The 22,783-nt window shown below is 48.0% G+C and overlaps 1 protein-coding gene across 1 annotated transcript in view; it reads left to right on the top strand.

Annotated features, from left to right (window-relative positions):
• The window catches only part of LOC309635536 (scavenger receptor cysteine-rich domain-containing protein DMBT1-like), a 77,108-nt gene extending 56,782 nt beyond the window's left edge, over positions 1–20,326 (top strand). The window contains exons 46-55 of the mRNA XM_082406923.1: positions 1,107–1,139; positions 7,252–7,575; positions 8,711–8,737; positions 9,367–9,396; positions 9,646–9,796; positions 11,491–11,699; positions 12,559–12,743; positions 17,053–17,441; positions 18,019–18,290; positions 19,772–20,326. Of these exons, the coding sequence (XP_082263049.1) occupies positions 1,107–1,139; positions 7,252–7,575; positions 8,711–8,737; positions 9,367–9,396; positions 9,646–9,796; positions 11,491–11,699; positions 12,559–12,743; positions 17,053–17,441; positions 18,019–18,290; positions 19,772–19,938 (1,787 nt within the window). The 3' untranslated portion in view covers positions 19,939–20,326. The remainder of the gene's footprint in view (positions 1–1,106; positions 1,140–7,251; positions 7,576–8,710; positions 8,738–9,366; positions 9,397–9,645; positions 9,797–11,490; positions 11,700–12,558; positions 12,744–17,052; positions 17,442–18,018; positions 18,291–19,771) is intronic.
• The last annotated feature ends 2,457 nt before the right edge of the window (positions 20,327–22,783 follow it).

Here is a 22,783-nt window from a genome sequence, read left to right on the forward strand (position 1 = left end):
ATCCCCCAAATGATCTTCTTGCTGATCTCACAGAGGCAGCAGTGAGTGGTGGCATGAAGCGAGATCTTGATTCCCTGCCCAGGAATTGAACCTGGGTAGCCTGGATGAAAACCAGGAATCCTAGCCACCCCACACCCCCTGGCTCTTGCCCCCAGTGAAGACGCATTTCTCACGGAGGCAAAGACTGTAAAAACAGGCACAAAGTTTATTGTTAGAGACATAGCAGAACAACAAGTGGGAGAGCACACAGAGAAACTGTTTGTTAAGACAGAAGCAGGGCAGAGAAAGGGTGTGGGCGTCCCGCCTAATGAGGAGGAGTGCAGTAAGGGGGCGGTTAAGTCACTTATATAGGGCAGCTCTTCCGGGTCTTTGTTTACCTTTGGCCAATTATCTGGCTTCTTTTTCCACACCTGACCTGCCCTAGGACCCTCCCCACATGCTTGCACAACTTTTTTCCAAGATGCATTCCAGCCCAGAGGCCTATGGGACGGCCTTAGCATCACATATTATGGGGTGGCGCCCCCTCCTTTTTGACCCCCAAAGAGCCTTTCTGTGCATGTGCAATGTTTCCCTTGCCCCAAGGATGGGAAATGTATGACCTCTTGATCTTTTAACAGGGTTTAGCCCCTCTCTGTCCCTGCCATAAAAGTGACCAGTGTTCGGTTATCTACCCCATTCCTGTTGTTGTTTCTTATATTGAAGTGCAGATCTCGAAATATAGATAGGAGTCTGGTCATAAATATGTAGTCCAGAGCCCGTTTGTCTCTTGCCTCAGGAAAGGTAAACAGGGAGCTGGTAATGAATGTCTGGCCTGGAGTCCATCTTCTTCTCACCCCAGGAAGTGTGAACAGGAGGCCAGTTGTAAATTTCTAGCCTGGAGCCCATCTTTCTCCTGCCTCATTGCCATAGTGATAATATCTGGTGCCAAAGAAGGTGGGAAGTGCTGTGTACTCCAGCCCATTTGGCCAGTCTCAGTGCAGGTGGGATGGTCAAGGCTCTGAGAAGTCCTGCAGTAAGGAAAACGATTGACTTTCTCAATCAAACTGACAACATGGAATTAAAAAATTATTCAGCAATATCCTAAAATCACTTCATTTTCTTTCTAGATTGGTGGCGTCCATCAACTCCAACCACGGAAAGTAAGTGTCACATTTTTCCACCTGACCCACAGGGCATGGGTTTCCTGTCCCCAGGTGTGGCTGTCTATGCAGCTAATGCCGACACATGCATAGCCCACCTCAACCTGCACACACAGCCCACCCAGGCTGCCCCACCACGTCCTGCCCCTGCCCTCACCCGCAGCCAGCATGGACCCTGCACACTCTCAGCCTCATTCTCCCCTGCTCGGTAGATGACTTTTGTTTTAACTAAGGAGATCGCCTTCCCCTTCTTTTTTGTGAATGAGATAAGTGATTCTCAAAAAAATAGACCTCATGGCTTTTATTTCTTGGAGTATCTCCAAAGCTTTGGGAGAAAGAAGGGGGATAAAGAATAAATGGATAATTTCCCAAATAAGCATGCTTTTACAAGTATTTTTTACCTCATGATATGGATATAGTTCAGTAGGTTTCCATTGTTCTTAAGAAATGATATGGCTACTTTTCCTTGTCATTGTCTTTTCTTCCCATCGTTTTAAATAAATGCCCCTGCGATGAAGAATATTTTTTTTTGTTTGTTTGTTTGTTTGTTTTATACTGCATGTTCTTATTAGGCATCAATTTTATACACATCAGTGTATACATGTCAATCCCAATCGCCCAATTCAGCACACCACCATCCCCAGCTCACCGCAGTTTTCCCCCCTTGGTGTCCATATGTCCGTTCTCTGCATCTGTGTCTCAACTTCTGCCCTGCAAACCGGCTCATCTGTACCATTTTTCTAGGTTCCACATACATGCGTTAATATACGATATTTGTTTTTCTCTTTCTGACTTACTTCACTCTGTATGACAGTCTCTAGATCCATCCACGTCTCAACAAGTGACTCAATTTCGTTCCTTTTTATGGCTGAGTAATATTCCATTGTATATATGTACCACATCTTCTTTATCCATTCGTCTGATGATGGGAATTTAGGTTGCTTCCATGACCTGGCTATTGTAAATAGTGCTGCAATGAACATTCGGGTGAATGTGGCTTTTTGAATTATTGTTTTCTCTGGGTAAATGCCCAGTAGTGGGATTGCTGGGTCATATGGTAATTCTATTTTTAGTTTTTTAAGGAACCTCCATATTGTTCTCCATAGTGGCTGTATCAATTTACTTTCCCACCAACAGTGCAAGAGGGTTCCCTTTTCTCCACACCCTCTCCAGCATTTGTTGTTTGTAGATTTTCTGATGATGCCCATTCTAACTGGTGTGAGGTGATACCGCATTGTAGTTTTGATTTGCATTTCTCTAATAATTAGTGATGTTGAGCATCTTTTCATGTGCTTCGTGGCCGTCTGTATGTCTCCTTTGGAGAAATGTCTATTTAGGTCTTCTGCCCATTTTTGGATTGGGGTGTTTGTTTCTTTAATATTGAGCTGCATGAGCTGTTTATATATTTTGGAGATTAATCCTTTGTCCGTTGATTCGTTTGCAAATATTTTCTCCCATTCTGAGGGTTGTCTTTTCGTCTTGTTTATGGTTTCCTTTGCTGTGCAAAAGCTTTGAAGTTTCATTAGGTCCCATTTGTTTATTTTTGTTTTTATTTCCATTACTCTAGGAGGTGGATCAAAAAAGGTCTTGCTGTGATTTATGTCAAAGAGTGTTCTTCCTATGTTTTTCTCTAAGAGTTTTGTAGTGTCCAGTCTTACATTTAGGTCTCTAATCCATTTTGAGTTTATTTTTGTGTACGGTGTTAGGGAGTATTCTAATTTCATTCTTTTACATGTAGCTGTCCAGTTTTCCCAGCACCACTTATTGAAGAGACTGTCTTTTCTCCATTGTATATCTTTGCCTCCTTTGTCATAGATTAGTTGACCATAGGTGCGTGGGTTTATCTCTGGGCTTTCTATCTTGTTCCATTGACCTATGTTTGTGTTTTTGTGCCAGTACCATATTGTCTTGATTACTGTAGCTTTGTAGTATAGTCTGAAGTCAGGGAGTCTGATTCCTCCAGCTCCGTTTTTTTCCCTCACGACTGCTTTGGCTATTCGGGGTCTTTTGTGTCTCCATACAAATTTTAAGATGATTTGTTCTAGCTCCATAAAAAATGCCATTGGTAATTTGATAGGGATTGCATTGAATCTGTAGATTGCTTTGGGTAGTATAGTCATTTTCACAATGTTGATTCTTCCAATCCAAGAACATGGTATATCTCTCCATCTGTTAGTATCATCTTTAATTTCTTTCATCAGTGTCTTATAGTTTTCTGCATACAGGTCTTTTGTCTCCCTAGGTAGGTTTATTCCTAGGTATTTTATTCTTTTTGTTGCAATGGTAAATGGGAGTGTTTCCATAATTTCTCTTTCAGATTTTTCATCATTAGTGTATAGGAATGCCAGAGATTTCTGTGCATTAATTTTGTATCCTGCAACTTTACCATATTCATTAATTAGCTCTAGCAGTTTTCTGGTGGCAGTTTTAGGATTCTCTATGTATGGTATCATGTCATCTGCAAACAGTGACAGTTTTACTTCTTCTTTTCCAATTTGTATTCCTTTTATTTCTTTTTCTTCTCTGATTGCCATGGCTAGGACTTCCAGAACTATGTTGAGTAATAGTGGTGAGAGTGGACATCCTTGTCTCGTTCCTGATCTTAGAGGAAATGCTTTCAGTTTTTCACCATTGAGAATGATGTTTGCTGTGGGTTTGTCATATATGGCCTTTATTATGTTGAGGTAGGTTCCCTCTATGCCCACTTTCTGGAGAGTTTTTATCATAAATGGGTGTTGAATTTTGTCAAAAGCTTTTTCTGCATCTATTGAGAAGATCATATGGTTTTTATTCTTCAATTTGGTAATATGGTGTATCACATTGATTGATTTGCGTATATTGAAGAATCCTTGCATCCCTGGGATAAATCCCACTTGATCGTGGTGTATGATCTTTTTAATGTGTTGTTGGATTCTGTTTGCTAGTATTTTGTTGAGGATTTTTGCATCTATATTCATCAGTGATATTGGTCTGTAATTTTCTTTTTTTGTAGTGTCTTTGTCTGGTTTTGGTATCAGGGTGATGGTGGCCTCATAGAATGAGTTTGGGAGTGTTCCTTCCTCTGCAACTTTTTGGAAGAGTTTGAGAAGGATAGGTGTTAGCTCTTCTCTAAATGTTTGATAGAATTCACCTGTGAAGCCATCTGGTCCTGGACTTTTGTTTGTTGGAAGATTTTTAATCACAGTTTCAATTTCATTACTTGTGATTGGTCTGTTCCTATTTTCTGTTTCTTCCTGGTTCAGTCTTGGAAGGTTATACCTTTCTAAGAATTTGTCCATTTCTTCCAGGTTGTCCATTTTATTGGCATAAAGTTGCTTGTAGTAGTCTCTTAGGATGCCTTGTATTTCTGCGGTGTCTGTTGTAACTTCTCCTTTTTCATTTCTGATTTTATTGATTTGAGTCCTCTCCCTCTTTTTCTTGATGAGTCTGGCTAATGGCTTATCAATTTTGTTTATCTTCTCAAAGAACCAGCTTTTAGTTTTGTTGATCTTTGCTATTATTTTCTTTGTTTCTATTTCATTTATTTCCGCTCGGATCTTTATGATTTCTTTCCTTCTGCTAACTTTGGGTTTCGTTTGTTCTTCTTTCTCTAGTTTCTTTAGGTGTAAGGTTAGATTGTTTACTTGAGATTTTTCTTGTTTCTTTAGGTAGGCTTGTATAGCTATAAACTTCCCTCTTAGAACTGCTTTTGCTGCATCCCATAGGTTTTGGGTCGTCGTGTTTTCATTGTCATTTGTCTCTAGGTATTTTCTGATTTCTTCTTTGATTTCTTCAGTGATCTCTTGGTTATTTAGTAACGTATTGTTTAGCCTCCATGTGTTTGTCTTTTTTACGTTTTCTTCCCAGTAATTCATTTCTAATCTCATAGCGTTGTGTTCAGAAAAGATGCTTGATATGATTTCAATTTTCTTAAATTTACTGAGGCTTGATTTGTGACCCAAGATGTGATCTATCCTGGAGAATGTTCCATGCGCACTTGAGAAAAATGTGTAATCTGCTGTTTTTGGATGGAATGTCCTATAAATATCACTTAAATCTATCTGGTCTATTGTGTCATTAAAAGCTTCTGTTTCCTTATTTATTTTCATTTTGGATGATCTGTCCATTGGTGTCAGTGAGGTGTTAAAGTCCCCCACTATTATTGTGTTACTGTCAATTTCCTCTTTTATAGCTGTTAGCAGTTGCCTTATGTATTGAGGTGCTCCTATGTTGGGTGCATATATATTTATAATTGTTATATCTTCTTCTTGGATTGATCCCTTGATCATTATGTAGTGTCCTTCCTTGTCTCTTGTAACATTCTTTATTTTAAAGTCTATTTTTTCTGATATGAGTATAGCTACTCCAGCTTTCTTTTGATTTCCATTTGCATGGAATATCTCTTTCCATCCCCTCACTTTCAGTCTGTATGTGTCCCTAGGTCTAAAGTGGGTCTCTTGTAGACAGCATATATATGGGTCTTGTTTTTGTATCCATTCAGCAAGCCTGTGTCTTTTGGTTGGAGCATTTAACCCACTCATGTTTAAGGTAATTATCGATATGTATGTTCCTATGACCATTTTCTCAATTGTTTTGGGTTTGTTTTTGTAGGTCCTTTTCTTCTCTTGTGTTTCTCACTTAGAGAAGTTCCTTTAGCATTTGTCGTAGAGCTGGTTTGGTGGTGCTGAATTCTCTTAGCTTTTGCTTGTCTGTAAAGCTTTTGATTTCTCCATCAAATCTAAATGAGATCCTTGCCGGGTAGAGTAATCTTGGTTGTAGGTTCTTCCCTTTCATCACTTTAAGTATATCATGCCACTCCCTTCTGGCTTGTAGAGTTTCTGCTGAGAAATCAGCTGTTAACCTTATGGGAGTTCCCTTGTATGTTATTTGTCATTTTTCCCTTGTATGTTATTTGTCGTTTTTCCCTTGCTGCTTTCAATAATTGTTCTTTGTCTTTAATTTTTGCCACTTTGATTACTATGTGTCTCAGCGTGTTTCTCCTTGGGTTTATTCTGTATGGGACTCTCTGCGCTTCCTGGACTTGGGTGGCTATTTCCTTTCCCATGTTACACAAGTTTTCGACTATAATCTCTTCAAATATCTTCTCTGGTCCTTTCTCTCTCTCTCCAGTCATCAGGCCTGGGTGCAGTTCCTGACTCTTGGTTGGAGCCTCTGAGCTCACCACCTCATCTAATGTGGAGGGTTCCTTTCGCGTGCCAGAGTTATGGAGAACCTTCACCTCCCAGTTGTGGCATACATGACTCAGAATGCTTTTGTTGCCAAGTGATAGGATCCCAACTCACACTCCCTTGAGTTGGGGGTGGTAGTGGCGGCCGAAATGACTTCCATAGCTAAGAGGTGGTCCGTCTTCAGGTAGGGCTGGATCCAGAAGTTCCAGTAGAGCTTTTCCCCTGCACTTTTCTTACCTCTGTTGTCTTATATTTATGGACTTCGCTGTCAGCTTTCTTCCTGCCAAGGGGCAGTTGTCAGCCACAGGTCTACAGCCCAGGAGGGGAGACAGTCTGGTTTTTTTGTAGCTCTTCAGTGGACAAGCCCTGGAAGGACTCTGAACAGCCTGCTACCAATAGATGCCTTCTCCCTAATCATGTCCATGTGCTCTGATGATTTTCTGCGGTGCATGGCTTGTTCAAGAGTCAGGTTATGTTTGGGGTTTGAAAATGACATGAGTGAGTTCTCAGCGAAAAGTAGTCTTCAGAATGCACTTGGGCCTGATGGAGTGGGTTCCCATGTGGGAGTGAACATCTGTAGGAGGCTGCTTGGCAGGGTCTGGGAAGCTGCAAGGGCTCAAGTTCATCCCAGTGGTCCCTGGGGATTCAGGCTGTGGGCTTCCCCTCTTCCCACCTCCACCCCAAGGCTGGGATCAGCCACTGAATTGCTGGGCCTTGTGGGGAACCCATCAGAGAACATGCGTCGCTCAGTCCACAGCCAAGGGTTCTATCAAACAGCCCCGTGAGGATGAATGATGATGGCCAGGCTCAGTCAGGTCCTCTGGAAGGAAAACATTAGCTTGATCTCAGAAGTCTTTCCCTGGAAGTATTCTGCATCTCGTTGAGTCCTCCGGACCTCTTCCTTCGGAAGACACAGGAGAGTGCATTTTCCCGTCTCCTTCCAGGAACTGAATCAGGTTTGGCCCTGAGGCTGGTGAATGGAGGTGACAGGTGTCAGGGCCGGGTGGAGGTCCTGTACCGAGGCTCCTGGGGCACCGTGTGTGACGACAGCTGGGACACCAACGACGCCAACGTGGTCTGCAGGCAGCTGGGCTGTGGCCGGGCCACATCGGCCCCAGGAAATGCCCGGTACGGTCAGGGCTCAGGGCCCATCGTCCTGGACGACGTGGGCTGCTCGGGGCACGAGAGCTACCTGTGGAGCTGCCCTCACCGTGGCTGGAACACACACAACTGTGCACACAGCGAGGACGCCAGTGTCGTCTGCTCAGGTAGGTCTCAAATAAGCTGGGTGTCCCTCTCTGGGGGTGTGGTTTCCTTCTGACCCTCTGATCCCCTCTCAAAGCATTTTCTACATTTCTCGCTTCCTTAAATCACGTTGTCTCTCTGCTAAGAATTAGTATGAGCTTTCTGACAAGCTGCCAGGCATGTAGCTGGTGAATTAGAACAAAGAACCAAACTGAAAGTGACTTGAAGCCATTTTCTCCATGCCACAGTGCAAGCCAGAGGCAAAAGAGGCTAGTTCTGTCAGGAGGTCTGTGAATGGAGGTCATGGCCTAGCATTGCAGGTGGCCCAGGGTTTGGTTCCTGAGCCCTGGACGGTAGCCCCTCCAGGGAACCGGGATGCACTGTCTGGGCACCAGGTCTGCCGTGTGCAGGGCAGTGGCCCCTGTGTGGCCTGCTGGGCACAGCCTTGTCATCACCTGCGGTCGGGCCTGACAGATCACACATGGGATTTGAACTTCGAACTGGACCCCTCAGTCTTGCTGCCTCAGTGGGCCCATAAAAGCTGTGAGGCTGATGACTGGTTTGGGTCCACTCGGTCATGTAGGCACAGAGCTAATCACCTTGACATTGGAAATAAGCGATGTAGGGCTGCCTGGACCCCTCGGTCTGGCTGCCTGTAGAGCAGTTCCCACAGCTGTTGGAACTCCCACAACTGTGGGCACCACGAGGCCGCCAGTGTCATCTGCTCAGCTTGGCTTCCAAGTCATTGAGCTTCTTTTTTAGTGTGGTCTTCTCCAGAAAAGGGGTCTTCGTGCTGAGCTCCTCTCACACTGAACTTCCCTGAAAGATGGGCAGTTTCCCTGAAGGCATCACCCATGTACCTTGGTCCCTGAATTTCTTGGGTCTGGTGTAGCACCTTCCTTAGTGGACCACCAGGGCAGAGAAGGGTGAATACAAGTTGTAACAACAAATTCCGCAAAAACCTTTTTTATTGTGGAGACTGATTGATAGATGAGTTTGAGGTTTGCTACTCAGCTCTCCTGGACATCTCCCAGGCCGCCCTTCTCACGCCCTGGAGGGTAGGGGCCAGGCACTCAGCATCTCTCTCTCAGGAACCTGATGGGTTTGTTGCAGCACATACTGGGTGCTGAGGCTGATCATGTTTCCTCTTTCTTGCAGCTGCACAGACCAGTTCTACTACCCCAGGTGAGTCCCTGCAGCCCACCCCAAGACTCCTCTCTGGAATCCTACCCTCTCGGGTGTCCAGAAGTAGAAGGAGGAGAGCATACCCCTCCTAGGGACTGATTTCCCTCTGAGGACTCTGGAATCCGTTTCAGTGACCAGCTGAATCGCCAAGACCATGGCTGTCACTCCTCTTGGGCTGGAGGGCCCCTCTGGTCTCCTGTCACCTCCTGCTGCCCGTGTTCATTCAGAGAGACTGTGGAAGAAAAAGATTGTTTCCTCTGGTCATTTTGGATGAAAATAACTGTCCCAGTCATCCCATGGACAACTGTGACCGTGTTAGAAGCATGGCCGAGTAGCAGTCTCACAAACGTGTGTCCGTTAAAGAATCCTTCATGTTGAGAGCAATCCCCCAAATGATCTTCTTGCTGATCTCACAGAGGCAGCTCCACCACAGTCCCAGCCCATGACGCTGGGATTGGCTCTTTTCCATCCTCTCCTCTAGGCTGTGTGGTCCCTGAGGGCAAGGCCTGTATCCAGCATTCACTGTGAACCCAGGGTTGGCACATTTCCAGGCACAGAGCCAGCAAGGACTAAACAGTTGTGTCAAGGGTACCAGGAAACTGATCATTATGTTTTCTCTTTGTCAACAGATCCTGTTTACAACGTCACCCGCCCAGCCAGTAAGTTCTGAGCTCCCTGACAAGTCCCCTTTCCCTTCTCCTCGGTGACAGTGACACTGGGGAGGGACGAGGAGATGGTTGCCCTGAGTCCAGCCTCTATGGAGGGGCACCCCGCTGACCATCAGGGCGTAGTTTGGGTCTAGGCACCTCCTGGTGGGTTTCTGTCTTGGGAATTGTTTAAAAACTCTCCCCCAGGTGACTGTGCAGTGTGCACTGTAGGTCATCAGTGTTTCCATTTTATCCCAACAGCAAATTATACCTGCGGAGGCTTCCTGTCCCAATCTTCAGGGAGCTTCTTCAGCCCATTCTACCCTGGGAACTATCCAAACAAAGCCAAGTGTGTGTGGGACATTGAAGTTCAAAACAACTACCGTGTGACTGTGGTCTTCAGAGATGTCCAGTAAGTGTGTGTGAGGGACCTTGCAGACACTGTAGAAGGGGATAAATGGCACCTAGCACTTCAGGAGAGATGTTGGCCCCGTTGACATTTTTTCTTATGGGTTCCATTTTCGACTGAGCACAGAGGTAGCACCAGGACCAGAGCCCTGGTTTCAAGTTGCACCTATGTCACTAATTTCCTGTGTGACCACGGGAAATCATTTAATTCACCTTAGCCTCAAGAGAGGAGAATAAAATAACTGCTCTCCTACACTTGCTGGTTACTGGGAGGGTCACAAGAGAGAAATATTTGAAAATACTTGGACGATGTTATCCAGTGGGAGGGATTATAGTTAGGAGTACTAATAATTATTATTATTACAATAATTATAATAATAATAATAATAATAATAACAATAATAATTGTTAGGAGTAATAATAAGAAGAATCCTATTAACAACCACACCAGTTTTTCTGAACCCTTTTCGCTCTACTCCCTCCTTTTTTTGGGTAAGTTTCGGGCAGAGGAGGAGAAATCCCTGCAGCAGAGGTTAGGTTATCTGTTCCTCATCCAATGAAGAGTGGGAATCCTTGTTTTAAGTGGAGGAGACTTCATCAGCACGACAGTGATACATGATTGGTTCAAGGAGGGGGGTGACCACAGCGAGTCACCAGTAGTTTCTAGAGTCCTGGGAAGGGGGTACCGTAATTTCTCCTCTAACAGCCACCACTGAACAAAGTAGTTTTCTCTCTTGATTCCTGGTTGCAGTGGCCTTGGGAGTCTCTGCCTTGGAAATTTGTGTGGGGTTTTGTGAAAGGTACAATATTATTTTAATTTCTTCATCGTTACAATTCGTACTGGATTGTGGGGACTGTATGAAATCCTTTGGAGAAAGGTTGACCGTGACTGGTTCTGAGTCAGCATCTTAATAACAACGACCACCATTTGTGACATTTTATGAAGCACTTTTCCATATATTAACATTGTTTGAGCCTCACGACGGCTTTCTTCAGTATACATGGGTAGGGAGATTTCACCTTCGTAAATAAGAAACCTGAGCTGCAGAGAGGCTATTTGACTTGCCCAGTATTTTTTTGTTCAATTATTGGTTTCTCTCCCTATGAATTCATGGATTTTAAAAAATTCTATGGGAAACTGGGGTCTTTTTGATCAAAGAAAAAGTCTAAGGTAGGATGTGATCCTTTCTCACGTGGTGCAAAAGGCTGTCAGGAGAGGAGCTGTAGATCTCATATGTGTGACCCCAAAAGGCAGGGCTAGAACCACGTATGGAGGTCATGGGAAGATGAATCTCCACCCGATTTAAGAAAGTCTCACAAACTGGTGGTTACCAGTGGGGAGAGGGATTGGAGGAGGGACAGTACAGGGGGAGGGGATTAAGAGGTAGAAACTGTTATGTATAAAATAAGCTACAAGGATACATTGTATCAATACAACGCAGGGAACATAGCCAATATTTTATAATAACTATAAATGGAGTATAACCTTTAAACATTGTGAATCACTATATTGTACACCCGTAACTTGTATAATATTGTACATCAACTATACTTCAATAAAAAAAGGAAATCTATTACTTTCAATTAATTTTGTCAGAGTTTCTGGCTTAGAGGTGTGATGCCTGTCACGGAGATCAGACCCCCTGCATCAAATCCTGGTTAAAAGTGAAGCCAGAACTGTGTGTTGTGTCTCTGCAGGCTTGAAGGCGGCTGTAACTACGATTATATTGAAGTGTTTGACGGCCCTTACCACAGTTCCCCTCTGCTCGCCCGGGTTTGTGATGGGGCAAGGGGCTCCTTCACCTCGTCGTCCAACTTCATGTCCATTCGCTTCATCAGCGATGGCAGCGTCACGAAGAGAGGGTTCCAGGCTGAATACTACTCCAGACTTTTCAATGGGAGCACAGGTAAGTCCCCGTCCGTCTGGGTGGGGCCCCTCAGAGTGACTTCTGCTGCTCAGCCTTCCCGTGGCTGTGAAATGAGAAATGATGGCCACCTTTTCAGGTCACCAAGGCTCTATCTGGTGCAGAAAGGGGCCAAGAGCAGTGGGTCTTGGGACTCTGGCTCCCAGACATGGCCGATGGGTGGCACGTTGGCCTTTCCGTGGTCAGCAGAGATGAAGTAGAAGGGCAAGGTGATGCTTTCAACAGATAGTGAGATGTCAGTGCCAAGGGCAGAGGGGATCACCTGGCTTGAGGCCTTGTGGCCTTCCCAGCGTGTGGGACACTGTGACCTTGTCCTGAGACCTAGCACATTCGGCTGCTGCCTGAAGATGGTCTGAGCTGGTCACTCAGCCACGTCCAGCAGAGGCTGATGGCCACGGTTTGAGCTGTTAAGTGGACTGATGTACAGATTGGCCAGGGGCCGGGCGAGGTGAGGTACTGGCTCCCTTTGAGGTCAGGATTTTCAGCACCGACCTGCCCCTTAGCTAAAGGACCTGTGTTTAGGTCCATAGCTAAGGATGTTGATTTTCCGACATCCCCGCAATTCAACCCGAGCGTTACTTTACTATATGGATAAGCGGCAACTTGGCAAAACATGTTGCTGGTTTCACACCCTGCCTTCACTTCTCCATCAGAGGAATCCTAGCCCCTGTGCCCTCGAGGGGTCTCACGAGAGTGAAACTGCCTTGAGCCCCAGGGCACCTGGCGTGGTGGTGAGCCGTGTCCGCAGGCAGACCATCTGCCAGCCATCTCAACCTCTGCACCTTTCTGTGGGCTTGGGGGGGCGCTGACACTGACCGCACTGTCTACCCTCGGCCCCCAGAGCTGCTTTGCCTGCAGAATCACATGCGAGCCAGCGTGAGCGTGGGCTACCTCCTGTCCCTGGGCTACTCTGCCAGAGACCTTGTCATTCCCGGCTGGAACAGGAACTACCAGTGTCAGCCCCAGATTGCTTCGAGCCAGGTGACCTTCACAGTTCCCTACTCCGGCTGTGGCACCATCCAGCAGGTAAGCCTGGAGCTTCTCCCTCTCCCTCCTGCTGAGCCAGCTTTCTTACAGTGCCCTGCGCTGTGCTTTGTGAATTCCGGGGACCCAGAAAACATGAGTATGGTATAACCAGAATGTAATCGGGCTGAAGATATAAATCCGTCCCTTGGTGCCATGGCGTAGCTGCAGCCATGTCCAAATAGAAGGAAGGAAAGTCAGTGGGGAGGAGGTTTTCCCACATTGTCCACCAGAGAGGGTGCCTGGCAGGCTGCTATCACTTTGGCAAGAGCGATAGCAGCTCCCAGGGGCAGCTCCAGGTTCTGAAGGGCCTGGAGCTTCTACAGGTTGGTGTTGGGGTGGGCAAGAGAGGCAGGTGCCTCATTCATGGAAAGAATGCAAGCATATCTTAGTTTTAGAAATCTTACAAAAACACATGGCTGTGCCAGTGCATTGCTGAGCCCCGGAAGAGCCTGGGCAGGGGGGCCCTGAAGCTTAAGTTTCATTAGCTTCACAGTAAATTGGCCTCTGCAGCTATCATTTGTTGAGCTGTCTCCACCTGGGGTGACCAGTTGTCTCGGTTGACCTGGGACTTTGCAGATTTTAGCATGGAGAAGTCTCATGTCCCAGGAAACTCCTTAATCCTGTCACCCTACAAGTGGCAGACACTGAGATTAGTCTGTGTCAAACTCCCCCAAATCCCCACCAAGATGATGCAAGTCTCCCCTCATTGTCATCCTACTTGAAAAACAGGGAGACTGGGCTTTGAGGCGTCAAGCAGGTTGCTTAAAGCTACTTAGCCAGGAAGCGGTAGGGCCAACGCCAGACTCTGAGAATCTCAAAAATGTGGCACTGAGTGAAAGAAGCCAGGCATGCAAGATTACCCACCCTGTGATGTCATTTCTATGAAATTTGTGTACGATAGTGAGCCGACCTGGCAGGAGGGGACTGCCTGCAAAGGGGCAGGATGGAGCTGTTTGAATTAATGAGAGTGTTGAGTCTTTTACTGTCAAACCCCACTGAATGGTAAACTTAGAGTTGTTGCATTTAATTTTATGTAAATTCATTTTAAATTCTGCACTCTAAGTTCTGAATTTTTGGCTGACACCTAAGTAATCACTTCAAGATTTTGTCTGTCAGGGAACAGACACAGCGCAAATACTTTTATTAGGTTTAGGACCGCAGTAAATATACAGCACAAAATGCTCAACTACGTACAATGTGTGTGACACACGTGATCAGAGGCTTTGCCCGTCACCAAAGACGTACCGTACATTTGCCGCATGCCAAGCTAGGTGCTATGAGGGTGCTGTTCATTATCTGGCAAGGTCACAAGGAACCGTGAGAGAGGGAGGGGACACTCGTTTAGCTAACCAGATGGGCCTGTCAGCCACAGGTGGGTGCCCGGGCCCGAGGGTCTGCAGTTGCCACTGTGGCCCCCCAGCTCCCATTGGACAGTCCCTACAGACACCAGATCTCCTTCTGATAGGAGCTGACTGGGTCAGGGAGGCTTATATGCAGAGAAGGGTACAGATGAGTCACGCCCTGCAAACGTTCTAGTGGAACTGGATTTTACATTTCGCCCTGTCAACCAGTCGTGTTGGATTCTGGTTTGTCCTGAGTTCAGTCAGTGGGAATCAGTCTACCAAAGGTGACCACCCCTCCCAGTTCCAAATATGCAGCCTGGAGCCTCTGACATCTGAGCCATCCTATCTGTGTCCCTTCATCTCCAATAGGAGCTGCCAAAGCCACGGGCCAGCCCTGGTCTTCTACTCTGGCTGGTGGTGGGCAGCACAGGCTACATTCTGATTCCTCTGCTTGTTTAAATACCTGTTCCCCTAGCAAACTGTGCCTCCAGGGCAGGCCGACGTTTCATTCACCTGTGCAACTGCCAGTGCCCCTGGCGTGGAGCCTAAGCCTTTATAATCAGATTATTAAGGGCTAGTATGCGTGCCAGGCACTGAACTAAGAGTTCCACAAGACTTTCAAAATTCTCGAGACAACTTCTATTCCCATTTAATTGTGAGGAAACAGAAGCTTGCAGAGGTTAAGCCACTTGCCCAAGGCCACATGATCACGAACTGTGGAGCAGGGATTCAAAGGCAGGACGGTATGATCCGTAGCTGGGACTTTCTGCATCTCCTCCAGGTGCCCCGTTTAGTGGGCGTCTGACAAACGTTGGCTCGTGTGTCTGAATAGGCGAGGTCTCCCCACCACAGGATTGGGATGCCAGGCGGAAGAGGCCGAGTCTCTGCGGGAGAGCCGTTGACACGCCTGCCAGACTCCCACTCCATCCCAAGTGCCTTGCACACCGAGCAGACGTCTAATAATGAATTTTAATTTAAAATCAGAACAGCTTCTGATGATCAGGAAATAAACCTGCACCCCACTTTCATTGTTTGGCGTGCATTCAGAATCTAGCTTGACCATGGAAACCACAGGCAAATGTGGATTCAAGAACACTTTCATGTGAATGTACAGAGTTCAATTGAAGGCACCTCAGCTTGTCTTTGAAGGAGTAACAAGGTGGCAACATTTATATGGTTTATTGCGATAACCACTGGCACTCCAATATAAAGCCCCCCCCCTTTTTTTTAAGAAAATATAAAAGCAGAAAACACAGTGTACTTCCCATGAAGGAATGGAGGCGTAGAGCCCATCCTAGGCCCTTTGCCAGACATGAGTCCAAAGTGCGGGCTCTGGCGTCCCCTGCAGGCCAGAGCCTCCCTCTGATGGGAGAAAAGGGAAACCCACGGTCAGAGAGTAGACAAGGGTCCCAGGGTGGCAAGACCACTTTAGATAGTTGTTAAACTTTCCTCTTTTCACATGTCTTTCTGGAAGGGACAAACTCAGAGCTGAATTTTGCAACTTCAGACATGAAGTGAAAGCCTCTCCAACACACGCTGCTCTAAAGAATAATTATATTTAGGTTGTACAAGCGCTGGCTTCAGAAGGGAACTTGTCTAATCTCCCAAATGGCCAGGAATGAACTTTTGCTCCTGACAGCGCATATGACTAAATGTCACTCAATGACAAACTTGCTATTCTTTTTTTTTTTTTTTTAAGAGTAAGGTTGTCTTACATTTTAGGGCTTCTATTGAGGCCACTATGGTGTTATTTTTGTGCCTGTCCTTGCAGAGGCACCCACGGCTGGTGGGAACTCGTACCAGGCAAGGACAAGTTTGCTTATGACCATCACAGCATGTGGGAGGGAAAGAGTGCGCCACGCCCAGTCTCCAACTGGAGATGCTGCTCTTGTGCTCACCTCACCTGTGGCCAGATGATCATGACCATGGGGCTTCCAGGGGCACTTGCTCACCTGTGTCCTCTTGGCCATTTGGGCTGGTTGCTCCTGGCACCACCCTTCTTTCATCACAAGTACTTTTGCTGGACTTCTGTCCCCTGGACCTTTCCTCCATTCCATGGATCTTTATTGATGCTACTGATGCTATAGTTAACACTACACCAAGCCCTGGGAAGAGAGAGATGCTTAGACATCACCCTTTCCTTGAAATGCTTACAGACCACCAGGTGTGAGACTCTTGTCTCTGGAAATGTCACTCTTATGAGACGTTAGGCACATCAAACAGCATAGAGACCAACATTCTTATGAATTTGCTGCTTCATGAAAGGCACAGCAGGAAATGGTCCTGTGGTTTGGGGAGTGGAGAAGCAAAGCGTGACAGAAAGTGCTCCAGCATTGCCATGGCCCCCATTCCAACCCCCCCACACACACATACCACCACCTTGTTGTCCATATGAGCCTCTGGGGAATTTCCTGCCCCAGAGGTCAGAGACCTGCCGCAGCCATAACTCTGGATCTCTGTTGCTTCAGGCTCCGGCAGCTTCAGACACCAAACTGCAATAACTACTGACCCATCCAAACAGCACAGTGAAAACGAATCCCACTAGCCCCTCCCACGACTGCCTCCCCTGATTTCTCCCAGCAAGAGCGAGAATGAAATAGAACAAGCCAGAAGGGCCCTGAGCCATGGAGACCAAACTCTGCTTAGTCATACAGCAGGGGTAGGGGGTCATCAAGACGCCCCCATCTTTCCATAAGCAGCAGCTCCTGGGAGGCACCAACACACTGTGGTCCCCATCACGTGGCAGAGGAAAGGGGATGTGTGAAAGGAGGGAGTCTTGCTGGTGAAGTGTATCCATCCCAGGTAATGGTAGCCATGGTGATAGGCATGTGCCATCTCTGTGTGGTTCTGGGAGGGTTTTGAAATCTTGCAGTGTCACTTCAGTCTCATTCTCACCCAAACCAGCAACGAGATTCCCTTAGTAGATGACGTTTGCCTGACTCTGCTCGCCTGCCTGTCTCTCCCAGGTGGATAATGATACCATCACCTACTCCAACTTCCTCAAAGCAGCTGTTTCGAGTGGCATCATCAAGAGGAGGAAGGACCTCCTCATTCACATCAGCTGCAAAATGCTCCAGAACACCTGGGTTAACACGATGTACATTGCTAATGACACCCTCGAGATCAAGAACATACAATACAGCAATTTTGACGTGAACATTTCCTTTTATACATCCCCTTCATTCTTATATCCCGTGACCAGCAGCCCATACTTTGTGGACCTGAACCAGGATTTGTACCTTCAGGCTGAAATCCTCCATTCTAACGCCTCCCTGGCCTTATTTGTGGACACCTGTGTGGCGTCACCAGATCCCAATGACTTTACATCTTTGACTTATGATCTCATCCGGAGTGGGTAAGGAGTGTCTTCATGGGGTGGACTTCAGCCTTTACCTGATACACACAACCAGCCCAGAGCTCAAGGGAGGCAGATTGGGCTCCCAGTAGCTCAAGCTTAACCAGCCAGGCTGTCCTCTCTGGGCATCTGGAGAACTGAGTGGCCATCAAGCAGGTTAGCTATAAAGTAAAATTAGACCAAGTGACTGAACTCCAGGCAAGCCTTAATATTAAAAAGACATACCTGTAGTGGGAAAACGTTGTTTTTGAAGCAGATGGAGGTTGAGATGCCAGCTCTGCCCCGTCCCAGCTGCATCACTCTGGACAGGCAATAGCACCTCTCTGAACCAGTTTCTGCAGCCATCAAATGAGCGTAGTGGAGCCCATATCACAGCCTGTTGGAAGGATTAAACAAGGAGGAGATGGGGTGCCGCACAAAGAGCATGCCCAGCAGGTGGTCCACAAGGAATGTTGTGAAGGCAGCAGGCGGTCCCCTGACCGCCACCCTCTGAGGAGGACGCCCAGCCCATGGGGTGGGTGGCGTGAGGAAGGCAGTGCCTTGCTGAGAGCTGACGGTGACTCCTCTCCTCCTACAGGTGTGTGAAGGATGAAACCTACCAATCCTACCAGCAGCCCTCACCCAACGTCCTCCGCTTCAAGTTCAGTTCCTTCCACTTCCTGAGCCGCTTCCCTTCCGTGTACCTGCAGTGCAAGATGGTCGTGTGCAGGGCGTACGATGCCTCGTCCCGCTGCAGCAGAGGCTGCATCGTGAGGGCCAAGAGGGGCGTGGGCTCCTACCAGGAGAAGGTGGATGTCGCCCTGGGACCCATCCTGCTGCAGGTCCCGCACGCTGAGAAGAGGAGCCTGGGTAGGTGGCCATCTTCCCACCCCGCCATCTGCCGGGGCCCAGGCCCGTGAACCACGGGGACTTGGGATGCTTCCGTGGGTGTCCCGTTTCCCCTCGAATAGGGCTCCTGTGCTACCGTGCGCGATATGAAGTGGAGCTAGACCTGGTTCTCACCTTCTTCCGAGAGCTTCTGGTCCGTGGGGGATGCACGTGTAGGGTTTGGTCAAGACAGTTCTAATGTGGGACACAGAACACCTGACACTTTTACCCTCTGGGTTCTGAATACCTAACCTCACACTCCTCATCTATAAAACAAAAACGTTAATACTTACCTCTTAGGACTGTTGAGAGGGTTACACAAAATACTGTTAGTTCCACTGCTCTGGCTCCTGCCTGGTATAAGTCACCGGCTACAAAGAACGGTGATTTTGTTACTATCGTTATTGTCACCAATGTTAACATTAATCATCACGTTATTACTTATAATGATGATGACAAACTGTAGCCCTGGAGTAGCGCGATCAGGGTCTGGGCAGGTCCGTGCAGATCCAGGCAGGACTGGTTTATTCTCACGGCTCCCAGGGGTTGATCCTGGAAAAGCCGTTTCATTTTCCCCATCTAGAACGGGGAGCAGATTTCCCACTGTGCTGTTCTGTTGTGCGTGTGGGTGAGGAAATGTTTGCCAAGGGATTCCCATGATTTCTGGTCCAGGCCGGGCCAGGTCAACAAGTGTGGTGGTATTGGTGACAGGGACAGATGTGGGGCAGCACTAGTCACAAATCCTCCAGCAGTCACAGGGCTTCACCCCACAGAGGATCTTTGACAGCTCGCTCCCCTCAGGGCCCAGATTCAGGCCCTCCCCTGGAAGTCTGGCTGCTTCCAGGCTCTTCCCTCCCATATTCAACATTCCAGGCATCTTTGGAAGACCTATTATGTGCCAGGAGACAGAGAACTAAATACATCAAAATCCTTGCCCTGAGGAGCTTCCATTCCAGCAGGAGGGGACACAGTGCAGTCATAAGTCACCTGCATGGTACCCACCATGGGGGCTGGAGCTACAAGAGAGAAGGAAGGCAGGGCAGGGGGAGGGGCAAAGGCGGCCGATGGGGACGCTGTTCATGTCTCTCCTTTTCCTTCTCTTCCCACTGACACTGCGGTAGCTTAAGGCCGGTGTCCCTCTTGCTGGGACCTTTGTACCCATTTCCCAAATGGGCTCAAATGCCCCAACTCACTCTCCTCCCATCCATCAGGAGCCTTCAGCCAGATATCTTATGCCAAAGCCCAGCTCTGACTTCCTGTTCACAAACCTTCTTTGCTCCTGTTGGCTGACAAGACACCGTGAAGTCTGCCAGGGCTGACACTCAGCTGCTCTTTGGGGTCTGACCTCAGTTTCCTGAAAGGCACTCTTTTCTCCCTTCTTTTCCCCGCCCACCAAACAGTTCTGATTGCCATCACCCTGCCCTGGGACCCCCATCCTTACTTCTCTCCCCTCTCCTTCGCAGACCGGCCAGAGGTTGACCTGGAAGAGGAGGCCAGCGCCCAGGGGAGCTCCCACAGTGCCACCATCCTTGCTGGGGTCTTCCTGGCCATGCTCTTGGCCGTAGCAGCCTTCGCACTGGGGAGGAGCACCCGTGGTGTCCGTGGCCTGCCCCTGAGCTCTAGGATGTGAAGCAGGGGAACACACGCGATGCTCGGACGCAGGGCCCTACGCTCCGGAGCCCGTACGAGGAGGGGAGAACCCAGTGTCCAGAGCTTGGCACCCAGAGCACCCAACTCTGGCCCAGGCACACGGTGGTGGGTGGAGGTGGGGGTGAGAAAGATGGGAGCAGGTTTTCCCAGAAACACAGACTTGGTGCCAGGACAAAGCGTCAGGCAAGCAGGTGCTGGAACCTAAAATCCCACGTGAAGCAGTGAGCCGCACACTGGGAGCGGCAGCGCTTGTTGTAGATAGAATTTCTTTTCTGACTTTTTATGAACCAGCTTCTTTGGCCTGTAGTGTATATCTTAGCCTTTTCTTATTCTAGGACAAGCCAAATAAAGAACTTTTTTCAAAGCAAGTGTCGGTTTGGTCACTGTTCCCAGCGCCACATCTAAGCACTGATCCCCTCATGTGAAGTAGACAGGTACCGTGGGCTCCCACAAGGAGTGAGAAAGGCCACGGGGCCCTGCCCTGTCGTGCCCTGAGGCGGAGGAGAGTGTGCAGTGAGCAGTGGACAGGTGGGGGTGAGACAGCTTCACCGCGTCCCTCACGCACAGCCCCTCGGGGTCTTCACGGGCAAGGCGGCTGTGCTGGGCGGGCAGCCAGGCCCACATCAACCTGCCCCCCCTCCCTGGACCCATTACAGCCTCTGTACACAGGGCATGGGAGGCAAAGTTGGGCACACTCCCTTCTTGTACGTGTCCTTGACGGAGCAGATAGTTGTAGGAGGGCTGAGGTTGGCCCGAGGGGCCTGGGGTAGTGTCGAGCTTGGGGTGTGGGCTGAGAGGGTGAAATATCAGGAGCTCATGGGGGAAACAGGACAGAAAACTCTCGACAGAGACCTGCGGTGACCCTTGACGTGTCCGCTCCCTCCCACATGGCCTCCTGTGAGGTGTGAAGTGTGGAGTAGACTTGGTGGAGGGTCAGGAAGTACAGGAAGTTGGAGCCTTTAACATCTGTGTGAAATCATCTCCCGCTAGGTTGACAGGGGACGTGCTTGACACCGCTGCATGCGGTTGGCCATCTGACCACTCAAACCTCTGTCCCCTGTCCTTTGGCCACTGGAGCCTCATTTATATCACCCTTGTTTGGGAGGGGACCACTCACCCTTATCTTCCTAGGACCTTCTTGGTTTGGCACTGCTGCCGCTTGTCCTGAGAACCCCCTCTGTTCCCCGACTAACCGGGAGGGTTGGTCAACCTAAACTTTGGGCGGCAGGGCTAGCGGGGAGCCGGGGTCTAGGTTCCCATGACAACCACGAGATGTAGCAGACAGGATGGAGAAGCGGGCAGGAGACCAGGCCAAAGTGCGGCAGCCAAGGTGGCTGCTACCTGCCTTGATCCCCCGGACACAGGATTTGGGAGACTGCCCTTAGCTCAGGTTAGTGTCTGGTCATATTTTTTTGGTCTCTAGGGGCCAAGAACAGATGGGTGAGAAGACCTCAGGTTTTACTCAGGACTGGATCAAGACCCTGAGTTACAAAAGCATATGGGCCCTCATGATGTGTGTGTGTGTGTGTGTGTGTGTGTGTGTGTGTGCACATCCGGGGTGGACTGGATAACGTCTTCCAGCACCATGTGAGGAGCTGGGCCAGCACCACTCATGTTCACTCTCCAGTGTGTGAGCACAGTGACATCTCTGCCTGCGGGAGAAGTGGAAAAGAGAAAGTGTCTAGTGGGGAAGGGTCCCTGGTGGCTGGAGTCACAGGACCCCACTCTAACAGGATGTTCGTTTCAGGAAGAGATTCCTGGAAGGGAGGGTAGTCCTGCTTTGACTTCTCTGTGGAGGGAAGGTCTAGCTCAGAGAGAGAAGAAGCCATTTGGGAGTTGTCTGCCCTTTTCAGGAGGACCAGCTGGAAACTGCAAACGGGCTGCCTCCGCAAAGCCGCGGGCACTGAGCCCACCCTGGGGCTGCGCTTTGCGGGAACGGAGAGCAGTCAGATGAGGCCCAGGGCTTTTCCTTGGACTTGTTCTCAGTTTGTAACTGCATCTGTAATGTGCCTGACTCTTTTTTCTAACACAGGGAAGCAGACTGACATCATCCCTGGAGACAAAGGCTGCTGAACTGGAATTATGTTTGGCTTGTAGTGGTTGGGGGACAAAAGCTTATTGTTACCCTCTTAGAGTTTTATACGGCAGGGCTGTGGCTTCAGTTGACAGAAGACAACTCAACAGGAGGAAAGCATACAAGTTTATTTAATGCAAGTTTTACATGACATGGGGAGAGACTTCATAAGAAATGAAAACCCCCCAAATTGGGAAACCTACTTGCTTTTATATGTGTTTCAACAAAGAGAAACAATGGTGGAAAAGTAATTACACTATGTGAGGAAGACAAGATAATTAGAATTATTTTATCAAGGTCTCTGTGTATAGAATTCTCTGGACTCAACTTTATGTCCTGATGATAAGAATGTTATTTCCTTCTGGCATAAGGAGGACGCATTTCAATGGCAACTTATCTCCTGCTTTTAAGAAAAAGAAAGAAGGTCAGAGTGCACGTGAGTGTGTTGTTGTTTTGGATTTGTCTTTTTTCAAGTGTCTTTAAGTCAACACAGTCAATATGCCATATCAACATACTTTCTGGTGGCAAGTTCTGAATTCCTTCAGGGTAAACATGAAAACAGGTTCAAGATTTTAAATAGGCTCAACTGTTTTAAAGCTAAGTCATTTCAAAGTTTAGAATCACTCAGGAGCCTCTCCGGTTGACCTGGTGCAGGGCAGTGATTGACAGTCCTCCTGTCCCCAGCTGTGATTCTTACAGAGTTGACTTACCAGTCACTTTGAGAAATGTTCCTTTGCCTCTGGGTAAAAAC

This window comes from Balaenoptera borealis, assembly GCF_965194805.1.
Source record: "Balaenoptera borealis genome assembly, chromosome: 10".
Lineage (NCBI taxonomy): Eukaryota > Metazoa > Chordata > Mammalia > Artiodactyla > Balaenopteridae > Balaenoptera > Balaenoptera borealis.